At 43.2% G+C, this 13719-nt stretch overlaps 1 protein-coding gene across 1 annotated transcript; it reads right to left on the reverse strand.

Moving 5' to 3' along the window:
• Nucleotides 1-2944: 2944 nt before the first annotated feature.
• Nucleotides 2945-11967, reverse strand: LOC121145323 (tripartite motif-containing protein 43-like). Its single transcript, XM_040964049.1, has 7 exons — nucleotides 11557-11967; nucleotides 10578-10673; nucleotides 9763-9993; nucleotides 8894-8916; nucleotides 8002-8099; nucleotides 6847-7235; nucleotides 2945-2980 (listed from the first exon to the last, which is right to left on the reverse strand). Exons 1-7 carry the CDS (start codon nucleotides 11965-11967, stop codon nucleotides 2945-2947), a joined length of 1284 nt encoding a protein of 427 aa, XP_040819983.1.
• Between the last annotated feature and the right edge of the window lie 1752 nt (nucleotides 11968-13719).

Genomic DNA, 13719 nt, shown 5'->3' on the forward strand with positions numbered 1-13719 from the left:
AAGGTCAGGGGATAATCGAACGTGCTCATCGCTCTATTAAGGAATTGTTGCAAAAGCAAAAAACCACCTGGGAATCACTTGGCCTCGCCAGTCAGAGCCCTCGGGCCACTCTAGCCCTGGCTCTCTTCACCATCAATTTTTTACAGCTGGATGAGAAAGGCCTCAGTGCTGCAGATCGTCATTCCCTCAAGACGGCGCAAGAGCAATCTTGGGTCAAGTGGAAGGATGTTCTGGAGTCCAAATGGAAGGGCCCAGACCCAGTTATTAGGCAGGCTCGAGGAGCCATTTGTGTGTTTCCACAGGACGCCCCAGTTCCGGTTTGGGTTCCAGCTCGATTGACTCGTTCCTGTCCATCACCGCCTTCTGACGTTTCTGCAACTGCTGGAGCGCTTGCACAAGGATCTGACTTGGGGAAGATTCATGCAGACCCGCAATCAGAAACTCCTCCTACAATCCCACAGGACAATGGTGCCCCGCCCAGTGCAAACACGGCTGATGGTGCAACTAATGGTCTGTATGGCGCTTGTGAGGACCGTGATTGCTGAGCCACGATGAGGAGTTTTGAGTGTTTTTCCACAACCCTTACCGGTCGCCCACTCAGCCCGAGTGTTTCCTTGATTTTTCCTTCTTTGGATTTGCCTTTTCTCCCTTATGATGATATTAAGGAGAATGTGAGTAATTTTTTATTCCCCCTACAGGACGCACTTTGTTTTCAAGCGTCTCCTGAGAATTTTAGTGTCAAGGTTTATGTGTTACTTCTATTCCTTTTCAAAATGTTTCAACGGCTGCTAATCTTTCTTGCCAGCTTTCTTCCTATCTTTTAGGAAATTGGACGAGAGAATTTGATATTTTGCAGTCGGAGTTGAGAATTGCCATTGTCCAGATTAATTCTACACGGGTGGAGCCTGTTGTTGCTGAAACCCTGGCTACTTGGATTTGGAACATCACTTCCCATATTAAGGAATGGGTGGGAGTGGTTGTGCTGATTCTGCTCTTGTGTGCAGGCTGTGCCTTATGCCTTTTTTGCCTGTGTCGTCTGAGACACCGCGCTCAGCGAGATTGTGTGGCAATACATCAAGCCCTACTAGCCATGCAGTATGGTGACTCCCCCATGGTATGGTTGAGCATGCTTCAACAGGCTTAGTTAAGAGCATGGACATCATGGCTCCTGCACCTCAGGTCATTATGGCATTGCACTGAGTTCGAGCATGATGCATAATGCACCTGACTAGCCCTTGCACCTCGCAGGACTTATCCATTGCACGCGAGAGGGTAGTCAATCTTATAACTAACTTGTCGAGACATTGCTCTTTACAACCACCACGGTTGTAGCCCATGACGGGTAAGAGAGACCCAGACAATTATCGGTCTAAGACAGGGACTACGTCAAGCCACGCAGCCTCCCTATGACGGATCGTGCGCCTTGAGTCTACAACCTAAGACAGGCCCATACCAGCTTATTTTTCTATTGTATAAGAAAGAGGGAGATGTTGCCAGCCATATCTGTATGTACTGGCTACATGCCGTACCCAAAATGGCGCCGGCCAGAGAAGCCACATCTTGGTGTTTGGTGCAGAGCCACGTAGCCTTCGCAGTACTGCGCAGGCGCCTAGCGCATGCGCAGTGAGCTGCGGCGCGGCAGGCACGTAAACACTGGGACTGACGAATCCAGTCGCCCAGAACCCTGCATAATCATGACGCCGACCTATCATCGGCGGAGGCGGGGCCAGACAGCACATAAGAGTAGAAAGCCTGCCGGGATCCGAGCCTCTTTCCTCTTCATGTTGGTGTGCACAATAAATTTTACCGCAGAAGGCTTCGCTCGCGTCTGCGTCTTATTGCTGGGCGGTAAGATACGTGGGCGCGACAGGAAATTGACCTGAGATGATCATGCCTTGGGTGCAATAATAAAGAAAGTGAGGTAGGCCCAGAGGAAAGGCAGTCCTCAGCTGCTATGTATTCAGAGCAGTGATGCTCTTTGCTACGATTTCAAGGACGGTCACTGAAATGCTAACTTACTCCCAGAAAGGGTCACGTGGGACTTTCCTGTCAGCTATAAGTATTTAGACTATATCACAACATGACATGTGGGTTGATGTATTGTCATGACCAGAGTTAAATCCTAAACTCCGTGTGTGTGTGTGTGTGTGTGTGTGTGGTCTATTGCTATGTGTGTGTTAACTAGTTAGATTCACTAACTTATGAAAATGCATGGAACAGTTAATGAAATGGAAGCATTAGTGATCCTCATAAGTACCAATGGAATTTAGGAATACTACGAATTGGCTGCCCTCATCTTGGAAGTCTTGGAGCCTCTCCATCAGCCCAGTGATGGCCCCTTTGCTGAGTTCTGGATTCCCAGGCTGGGGCCTGTGAAGTAGTAGGGATTCAGACTCACAGCAACAAGATGCAATGAAAGTGTGTTTGGCCAGTATAAATTATATCCGGTGATACTTCTGTGAGTCTTCATCATCAACACAGGAGTACCTCAAAAATTATCACATTGTCAAATGAATTCTTGTTTTGCTTTCTGAATTTTCAAATAACATAGTTCTAGGTTTTCTGACATATATTCCACTAGAATAGAGAATCCATGTGTGTTATGACTTATACACATGGTGTGCCCTCTGTCCTACCCTTTCCTGTGTTGACAGGTGCTTCAGCCTGTCCTCATCCAGGCATCTACCAGTCCCAGCTTCTTCAAGTGTCAGGTGAATTGCTGCCAAGTCAATTCAGTGATGCAGCCTAGCTGGGCCCATCACTACCCATGCTTTCTGTGTAAACCTGTATGTTCTGAAGTCCCACAGAGGTGAGCCCACAATTTCCATAGAGAATGTGCGCTCGGAAACAGTTCTCTCACATCTTTGCAGTTGTTGTAGTGCTTAGCTTATCCAAGCCAGGGGCCAGAAATTTCCCTCTGGGTCTCCCTCACAGGTGCAGGGGCTCAATTCTCAAGCTTGAAGAAGAAAGTGGAATAAAACTAGGGCCACAAGGATACAACTCAATATCCATAGGGGAAGCGAGTGTGGTTGGCAGAGGTTTAGCTGGCAAGGCTACTGGAGCAACCCTCAGTTATTATTCATTCACTTTATTCACACAGGATTCCCATAGAATTTCCCTTCCTCCCTACTTCCTCTTCATCTGACATCCAGGCTTCCTCCTCTTCCTTATTAAGCCTTTTAAATTATCAACAGAAATGAGGTAGATGATTGTGCCAGACATTCATTTTTGACAGAGGCTGCCTCCGTGTGGTGAGCACACACAGGTGATTCTTAGGACAGACCCAGGGACTTAGGGAGCAGGGCAGGGTCTGCTCTCTCAAGGTCTCCATCTCAGCAGAGTCTGTGGACAGACGGAGAAACCTCTGGTTCCATCACTTGGATGAATTTCCACAGAAGCACAGTTTGTATTGTGGACAGGGTTTCAGCGGGGTCAATGAGAAATCTTGCAGGAGGTATAAAACAGTTTCTGTAATTGCAAGAACCCAGTGTGGTCAGGAGAGCTACAGGCAGTGTCCTTGAGACTCTTTCCCAACTCTGCTTCCGGAAGTTTGCAGGTCCCATAAGGTTTAGTGGTCCTGCCTTTTTCATTTAGTGATGAATTTATCCTTAGTTGTTGGCTGGTGTGTCTTTCTGGGATGATCCTAGTTCTGCAAATTCCCTGACCTTACTGTTTCTCCAGAGTCAGCTCCTGCTGCACAGTGAGATTCCAGGCAGAATCCTCCTGCAGGGCGAGTCCGGCTCCTCCCAGTCCCAGGGATGGGTGGATAGGATTGGGATGGAGCTGGGAGGTCTGAGAACCACGCCCTGGACCCGCCCTCAGCTCTGCATCCATCTCCTCCTCCCTTGGGCTGCTGCAGGCGCCTGTGGGATAGCTACAGAAGCAGTCCTATGCCGCTAGGAGACCTATTTGAAGGAAACTACAAACTATTCAAAAAAGAAATTTGAACAAGACCTCAAAAGATGGAATAACATCCCATGCTCCTGGATAAGAAAATCAATATCATTAAAATGTGTATACTACCACAAGCAATATACATTTTCAACGCAATTCCAATCAAATTGCCCAAAACATTCTTCACGGAACTGGACACAATGATTCAAAAGTTCATCTGGAAGCACAAAACACCACAAATAGCTAGAACCATCATAAAGAACATGAAGTTAGCAGGGAGAATCACAGTTCTGGACCTCTGGACATACTATAGTGCCGTGGTTATCAAAACTGCCTGGTACTAGCACAAAGATAGAGAGGAAGATCAATGGAACAGAACAGAAACACCAAAAGGGAACCCACACAGATACAGCCAATTAATCTTTGAGAAAAAGGCCAACGGACAGTCCAAGCAAATGGGAAGGCCTCTTCAGTAAATGTTGTTGGTACAACTGGCTGATAGCCTGCAGAAACAAAAAGATAGAAACGCATCTATCACCATACACTAAGATCCAATCTACATGGATAAAAGACCTAAACCTATATCCAGAAACCTTCAAACTCTTAGAAGAAAATGTAGGAAATACCCTGCAAGACCTAGGAGTAGGTCCTGACATTCTAAGAAGGACACCAAAAGCAATAGCAGTTAAGAACAGAATAAACAAATGAGAACTCATCAAACTAAGAAGCTTCTGTACAGCAAGGGAAACAATCAGCAAAGTAAAAAAGCAGCCCACAGAATGGGAGAAGATCTTCACGCACTATGTAGGGGATAGAGGGCTAATCTCCAGAATATACAAAGAACTTCAAAACAACCAAAAGACCAAAACAAACAAGCCACTCAAGAAATGGGCACAGGAAATGGGCAAACATTTCACAAAGGAACAAGCCCAAATGGCAAACAAACATATGAAAAAATGCTCCAGTTCCCTGGCCATAAGGGAAATACAAATTAAGATATTGATGAGGTACCACCTAACACCAGTAAGATTGGCCCACATAAAAAAGAACACCAACGACATTTGTTGGCGAGGATGTGGGGAAAAGGGAACCCTACTCCACTGCTGGTGGGGCTGCAGGTTGGTACGGCCTTTATGGAAATCAGTATGGAGAACACATAAACAACTCAAAATCTGCTTACCATATGATCCAGCAATAGCACTCCTAGGAATATATCCAAAACACCTGTTTTACGACAAACCAACATGCATCCCTATGTTCATAGCAGCACAATCAATAATTGCAAAAACATGGATGCAGCCAAAATGCCCATCAGCAGAAGATTGGATAAGAAAGCTTTGGTTCATCTACTCCATGGAATACTACTCAGCTATTTTAAAAAATGCAGTTTATTATGGCTAAATGGGCCCAACTAGAAACTATAATGCTAAGGGAAATGAGCGAATCCCCAAAGGTAAGATACCACATGTTTGCCTTAATTTAACCTGTATATTTTTCTTTTTGAACCTGTCATTGATACTGTCTCAACGCATGTATTTTGAAAAATTGAACTTGCATTATTTTTAACATATTGTTTACTCAATACTATGTCAATCAATTCCATAACACTATATATTGTTTCTGATGTTTTGTTGGGGCTTTTAACTGACCGGGATTTTAATCTGTTAGCTCTGCCTTCAGACCAGAGAAGGTCTCCCCAAGAAGCCATTAAAGTTATCTGGACAATAAAATGCTAGACTCTATGCTGGGTATGTGCTTGCAATGAAGGAATCTCAACTGAACTTGAACTGTGGTTATGCAGCAAGGTGGAGGAATCCACCATGGAAGGAGGGTTGTGGGAGGAGCAGGGGAAATCCCAGTGTCTATAAAACTGTATCACATAATACAATTGTATTAACAATAAAATAAAAAAAAAACCAATGCAATCAAGATACAGAACTCTATTGTTTTCACAAGACTTTCTTATTCAACTGTTGTATGGCTCCATTCGTGTCCTTCCACGTCCACCTCTAAACCTGGCAGCTACCAGCATGCTCACCCTCTCTATAATTGCTGTCAAATTTCAAGAACACTATACTTATGCAATAAATACATATTCTTGAGATTTGTTTGAAAAAAAAAACCTACTACCTACAGGGCAATGTAAGTTTCATCATTAGTAATCTAATGGCTGTACTGTATTTCAAATTATTTTTTTACAGAGCAACTGATTATTTTGGTGATTAGATCATATTTTGGTGTGAGGGTTCTCCTTATTCTTGTATGGTATTAGCAGAATGCCTGATCTATATACAATATGTGCCCTAAGTAACAAAATTACTATGGAAAAAAAAAAAGCTACATCTAATGATTCAGGACAGGAATGTCCCTTGAGGAGGAAATTGTCCCAGCTGGTATCACTGCACTATCCACTGAAGCTAAGCAAAGAACATTTCAGATGGCCAAAACTGTTTGGGCATTGCCATCTGATACTTCAAATCTAGATGCACATATGAGCCAGTAATACAAAGATCATTTGTAGACATATTTATTAAAATATCAGTGTAGCAGCAGATTAAAAACATTGTGAAAGAACACACAATCCAATTAGCTATAACCTAGAAAATGTTTTCGTAGGCATAACTACCATTTCATATGTACACTACACAGAGTTAATGGTGTGTTTAATGATACGAGGATAAGGGCATCTGTCATCATCCAAGCTCTGTTCTTACCAGGTGGAGGAAGAGACCCACAGACACATGAGCAATGAGATGATATTCCTCTGCACATCTGCAGAGCCTGCTCCTCCTCCAGAGATGATGCAGGTTAAGCTGAGTCACACTGTCACATCCCAGCATGATCCCTCCTCACGTGTGGCCGAGTGAAAATAAAAGGCCTGGCAGGGAAATTGAGCAAGCCATCAGGGGACCTCCATATGAGAGAGCTTCTAGCAACATCCACAAAACTCACACTTCCCCTCTCAAAATCAAGAAACACACCAACTTTGCTCATTGCATTTTCTACAATGTGAGCCATCACTGGGGAAATGGTTGGGAGTTTGAAGTGTCTCGCCTCCTTCACACAAACAAGAAGAAATGAGCCCTCAGAATGCATCGGTGTGCCCTTCTTAGTGATGCCAGGATCCTTGCAGACCCCTAGAATGCAGTCGCAAGAGTCATTCACGTCCAGCTCCCAGTAGTGTTTTCCACAGGAGAAGTTCTGCATTGCCCAGGCAGCAGAATGGCCATATCTTTCCGAGTTTTGCCTTGAATCTTGATGGTCCTGTGCTGACATGAGCCTTCTCATATGGAGCATCAGCACGAACTGATTGGTGATACCATAATTGAAGGAAATTTCCACTGTTGAAAGAAGAGGAGAGTTCATTCAGTCTTAAGACATACTCCAAGTTAAGAATATACATAGAGAATTATCAATGGCGATCATTATCAAGAATTTCATTCTATCCCACTCTAACAAGGAAATGTGTTTAATAATAAAGTATAAATACATCTTCTGAGAAGTGGATTCCCTCTAAGAACATTCTGCCTGTGTACCTTGATGCAAGTGTTCACTAGTCTTCCTTCTAATAAATGACCCTCCAGGTTGAGGTCCACTGTGGCGTTCTTCATATTGCCTAAGCAGCAACAACTGAGTTTAGTATTGTTGTCCTTGGAAGGGTGTTCTATGACTATTCACTTTGTTCCTTCATATATTGTTATTATGTTCAGTCTCACATATGTTGCAAAAGTAATTGACAAGCAAGAATAAAGTCAATATTTTTCAATATGAAGTTAATGATCCAATGACAAAACTAACTGCATTTTAGACTGACACACTTTTGGTTGACTTTCCATTAGTTTGACTTTCTAACAATGAACAACATCTGTGGTCAGCTTTGACTCAATGAACCCTCTTTTGAGTTTCTCAATAAGAGAAAATGTTGTTATGGTGGCTGCTTAATGTTTAGTAGTACTGAGCTGCACTCATTGTGCCTTCTGTTAGGATCCTGAGGGCCACAACACCATAGGTAATTATAAATGCCTATTACATTTCTATTCTCCTCTCTGGATGAAGTCCTAAGAGGGGAAGATTGGTGAGAGATGATGTTAGTGAGCTGACCCTCACCTTGGAACTGCCTGAGCCAGTCTATCAGGCCGGGTATGGATGGGGCCCTGAGCTCTGGGTGCACAGGCTGGGGCATCTGTTGCTGCAATGACTCACACCTGCAAGAAAGAAGAAGATACTGTTGTTTCAGGTAGCAAAGCCTCCATCTGAACTTTTAACAAGTATAATCACTGCACTGACAGTTTGTATTCTGGTACAGTGCTGTTCATCCACACTCATGAGGTAAGATTGTGCCATTCCCAGGAGGTTATGTTTGTCTGTATTTCCAACTTCCCTCATTACTGAGCTGGAACATCTACTTAAACTAAATCTACAACACAAATTCTACTGTATTTCGACATGACTGAAATTTGAAATCTAAAGTATCAATACTTTTCTTCTGCATATATCTCTGAAACACAGGGAAATTGAGTGTTCCTTTAGATTTATTTATTTTTATCGGTAAATCAGGTACACAGAAAGGAATAGAGACAAAGAGAAAGATCTTTGGTCTGTGATTCACTTTCCCCAGTGGTCACACAGATGAGGTGAGTAGATTCAGAGCTGGGGACCAGGATCCTCCTCTGTGTCTCCCACTTGGGTTCTGGGTTCCAAGTCTCTGGGTGTCCTTGATTCTTATCAGGGCAGCAGCAGCGAAATGTATGGGAATCAGGGATGCTGGGACACAAAAGAGCATCCATATTTGGTTCCTGGCGGATTCATTCCTAACACTTTATGCACTGCACTTCCATGCTGGGCATGCATGAAAGCTATTTTTCTCAAAGCAAATTTCAGCAGCCAAACAAAGAACTTGTAGTATCTTTGCTAAGACTGTATTTTTTACTGAGTTAGTACCAGCTTGCTCTCTGATAATTCTATGATGTCCCAATTTTGTATTGAAGTTGATACATACCTTTTCATTAGGCCTCCAAAATTCTGCAATGAAACAAAGGAATGCTTAGATGTCATTCTGTAAGTTCTATTCTGCCAATCCAGTTAGTGAGTCTGACAAACTCCCAACCAGCTTCACTCCAATCACCCTGCTACATTCATCTTCCTTTTGTTCTAGAAATAACCACCTCTCCCCCAATATGCCCACACAACCAAACAGTAATGTATTTAGAACATGCAGTGAGGAGAAAGACTTGGGTAGTGAGTGCCTTGCTGAGAACCCCTAGCTGTTGCAATTGTCTTCCCACTTTGTCCCCAAATGGTAACACCCCTCAGGCTAAGAGAGACTGGAATGTAGAACATTCTATAAGAAAGGAGAATGCTGGTCCTTTGCAGATGTCTCATGTTTCCAATGAAGGAAATACAGACCCTCTGTGGTAAGCAATGCCTCATTCTCTTTCTTGAGAATCAGTCATAAAAGTCCAATTGCAGAAAGAAGTGTTGTTTTATGGCTTAGAACGGTTTTTGAAGTGCTAGTGTAAGAATATGGGGGAAGATCAGTGGAGGTAGGGAAGTTTGGCAGAGTGAAGGGAAATCCCACAGCCTTTGGAAATGTATCATGGAAAAAGAATTTTTTTTAAAGAAAGGCAAATTTTAGAAGCAAATGTTCTTTGTAGAATCCAGTGTCACAATCTCATAATACAGGCTTGTTCCAAATAGACTGGAATGAATAGATCTTGTTGAGTAATGTTTGAATCATAATCTAATCCATGCTAATAAATGTGATATGTATTCTGAAATACACATTATTGATCACTTACTGTATGAATTTTTACATATAATAATGAATAATATGATCAAAGGTAAGGCACAGCACACTTCATTTCTTACCCGGAGGAGCACCATGTCTGGTTGATGGTACATTTTCATCAACTCTTTATATATTTGTCTTAGTTGTCTTTTCTTTTGAACCATTTTAGCTTTGCTTTTCTTAAGTTTTTGGAAAATGCTGTTCTGTTGCTTTCGAAGTGTGTTCATGTGTTTTTTTTCATCCTGATGTGGACCTGGATGCAGCATCTCATAAGACGCCTTGATATTCTCTCTCTGCCGAGACACATGGCACTGTGGGGACACAGATTTCCTAGGTCACATATCCAGGCCAACTTCATCCCTTTCCCCTTCAGCCTCTCCCATTTACTCGGAGTTACACCTTCTGTCAACAAGACATGAACATAGCCTGCTATAGTGAGATTCCCATCGGCCAGATATTTTTCTCCTTGTTTTTGTTCATTCTCTACTCATTATGAATTGGACAATGAGCCCATCCCATTCTTGCTCAAACCATTTTCATCCACCTGCAGTTCTTGAAAGACCTTGAGAGAACATTTCTGTGCTAATGTCTTTTGAAAGAGGTTCTCTCAAGCCCAAAATTCTTCATGTGAATTTTTTGGATTTAGAATTTGTCCATGAATACTCATAGGCAAACTTCAGATGCTTGGACAAGTTAAAATTACCATGTGAAACTTTCTGAGTCAGGCTGCACCTTTCTCTCTAAACATCAGGCTACGCTTAGCCTCAGCACGGAGGTAAGCAGTTATCAGAAAATCTTCCCTGTGAACCCGAGTGTTGTGGCTCTGTTGATGAACGTCCACTGTCTATCAGGTCTGTCTCGGGCTGCTGAGAAGGAAACACGGTCTCCTACTCACCGTCCACTCAGAGAGTATTGTGCTCTCCTCATTCAGGTTCCTCTGGTTTTCTTGCATCTGTCTGCATAATGATCTCATTTGCTTCACCAGCGTCTCCTGTAAAAGACCTGAATTTGTGTAACAGGGAACCTGAGAGGTTTAGATATGGGACCCAGAAATGATGGAGACAACTAAGACTTTTGAGATAAAAGTATATCCTTACATGTAGAAGGAACCTATTTTCCTAAGTGTAATTAAAATTATGCATTTTGAATGTTTTATACTTTTGATGCCAAAATATAATGTAATAACAGGGAAGTTAATTTAAATAACAAGCATTTTGATAAGTAATGTATGTGCCACCTTGCCACAAAATTTGGATCTGCTGATGTTCTTTCCTCATCCCTTCCAACAGATTTGATTCTGTTAATTTGCAGGTTTAATAAACATTATTGTATAGCATCTTTAGGACCTAGCCTTAGTAGTAAGATATATTTTCTGATCTTGAATTCTTTCTACTAATTTGTCCTTCAGTATTATGTTGAAAGCCAATTTTAATGAGCATTAAGTTAATCATCCTTGCAGTAATTCAATTGTCTGGATTATTCTTATGAATGATAGGATAAAAGTGCTCATATGCATTGCTATAAACGCCAGGTGCCCATGAACAGACAGGGCTACCTTTCACAGGAGCTTAAAATCAGGGATTGAATTCTTTTTTCACATGGGTAGAAGGAATCCAGCCCCTTCAACTATGATTGCTGCTTCATGTTAGCCTAATGCTGCAATTAAGAGAATGAATGAGGAATTGGACACAGGTGCTCTGCATGTTATGTAATGATATTAACATGCAATTACATAAGCTCAAATGTTGATTTTAATTTCCTTGGTGTTACCTGGAACAGTTCCTGACATTCAGTGTAGAATTCAACATTGTCATCTGATGCTCTTTATCACTCCCTATTGTCTTCCACTACTCAGTGGTCTCAGTGTCACTTACCCGGCTGTCCTCTGCTGCCACATCAATGGCATGGTGTCTGTGACCAGCATGCTCCTGAGGGTCAGAGCAGAGCACACAGAGCAGGCTCTTGTCTTCTTCACAGAATATTTTCCTGGTCTCTTTGTGGGTACCACACATGTCCTCCTCAGAGTTCTGGGAGTGCTGGATGCTGGCTTGTCTGGCAATGGAAACCAGATTCTTCAAATGAACATTGGTTGTGAAGTCTTCCTTTTGTGTTGACTCTCTGCACACTGGGCATTGGACAGGCGATTTGGCTTCTTCCCATGCCAGGCAGACACAGGGCCTGCAAAAGCTATGTCCACAGTTTATGGTGACTGGGTCCATCATGTAGTTGAGGCAGAAGGCACAAGAGAGTTCTTTCTGGACCAGGTGTAGGATGTCCAAGTCCATTTTCCTAAAGGAAAAGAATTCAGAGTTGATTTTTATACTCTGCCACACAAACACCAAAACAAAGCTACATTCACTGTTCACCTCAGTCAGCAGCTTGTGCCTGCTCAAGGCTTTGACTGTTGCTGTTATTTAAAACAGCTAAATTTCTAGTTTTTATGTTCGTTTTTACGTTATTTATACGCAGCTAATTCCCACACCCTAGTTGTTTTACCATGAGTCGAAAATCCCAGATGCAACGAGGCTCTCTGGAAGTTTATCTCAGCAGGGCAGGAGCAGGACTGAGGTGGTGGCAAGAGGCGTGAGGAAAAGGGAAGATGGAGGCATCAGGGCCTCCTTATGTTGAGGTGAGCTCGCAAGACATGGGGTGGGGTTGCAAGATTGGCAGGGATTGAGGGCAGGCCCAAGGGATTGGTGCCTGCAGGTGAATGCCTAAGGATGATTGGTATGTAGACTGGGTTTTAGAAGGTGCTGGGAGTTGGGGTGGAATTTTCAGGTGAAATGCCGGATTATCTGATTGGTGAACAGGTGGAGCAGCATGAATGTCATGAGCTGTGAGAAAGAAGAAATGGCACCAGGTCCAGTGTGGCAGGGTCTGAGTGTCCGTGACAACCCTCAAATCATTCCTCACATTCTACCCTTTTGCTATATATGAAGGAAAAAGTGAGCTGTTTTCTTCCATGGCTTCTTCAAGCTGAGTTTGGGCACAGCATTCTCTAATCAGTGGTCTCCTGGAGGTTGGGTGAGGAATGGGAGACTGAGAGAGGTTCTTAACCCTTACAAGAATCTGGTTAGCAGTCTAGTCAACAATTTTTTCCCTTTAAGTGATGATAAATCATTAAGAAAATTGATGAGGCAGGAGGCAACGGTGAGTGTCCTGCAATGAGTATTATCAGAGGGGTGAGAAGAGGGGCAAGCATAGACATCAGAGGAGACTGAGTCCAGGAAAACCAGGAGTTACTATTAGTTCTAGACTGTTGGAGGTGATCCCTGATGTCTAACAGGTGTTTAACATTCTTCTTGACTACCCCTGATTTGTGAACGTAAAAACAACACTCCTCATGGAGGAACATGCAGGTGCATCACTTTTCTGCTGTAAGAAGGTCCAAGGCCCTTCTGTTCTGGAGAGTTACATGAGCCAAGGAGGTAAGTTAGCCCTGGAGAGAGGCTAGGGAAAGAGTGGTGTCATCTAGGACTGATTTGAGCTCCTCTGATAGCTGCTGGATTGAAGTGATTGCATATCCCAGACTCCCTGCTGCTAGTCCAACAGCAGACTGGGAAGTAACCATGGATGCTCCCATAAGTACTGGGACAAAAATTGCGTGTTTTGAACGCTCTGATGAAGAAAGCATCCATAAGAGTTCTTCCTCGCTAAGTAAAGGCAGTTGGGCATAATTACTACTGAGAGGCAGGGGTCAGGGGAGGTGGAATTGATAGTGTTACATACAGAGCTGTTACACCACATGAATCAGCCTTTAGGGGAAGAAGTAGACTTGGATGTCTGACTCTGGTAGAGCAGGAGAGGGGTTTATGATAAGTCCTGGATGTGTTGTAGCAAGACGGGTTATGGGCTAGTGGGTCCCACAGGGGAACAGCACCTAATGGAGTTACTGATTGGGAAGGTGTTGGGGGATTGACTGCTGCCTAGGTTGATAATGAGTACTGCAGCCACAATGGGTCACTGCAGTGAAGCACAGAGGAAGCACTCAGTGAAGTTGGGCAAAAGAGATGTGGAGTTGAGTATACCTAAAGTCA

Source organism: Ochotona curzoniae, unplaced genomic scaffold (assembly GCF_017591425.1).
Source record: "Ochotona curzoniae isolate NIBS_2020 unplaced genomic scaffold, NIBS_Ocur_1.0 scaffold_3223, whole genome shotgun sequence".
Lineage (NCBI taxonomy): Eukaryota > Metazoa > Chordata > Mammalia > Lagomorpha > Ochotonidae > Ochotona > Ochotona curzoniae.

Coding starts and splice junctions, on each gene's coding strand:
- LOC121145323 (XM_040964049.1), bottom strand. CDS start 11,967: ATGGACTTGGACATCCTACACCTGGTCCAGAAAGAACTCTCTTGTGCC. Junction 10,674..11,556: donor TGGCAGCAGAGGACAGCCGG/GTAAGTGACACT, acceptor GGTCTTTTACAG/GAGACGCTGGTGAAGCAAAT. Junction 7,236..8,001: donor CTGGCTCAGGCAGTTCCAAG/GTGAGGGTCAGC, acceptor TTCTTTCAACAG/TGGAAATTTCCTTCAATTAT.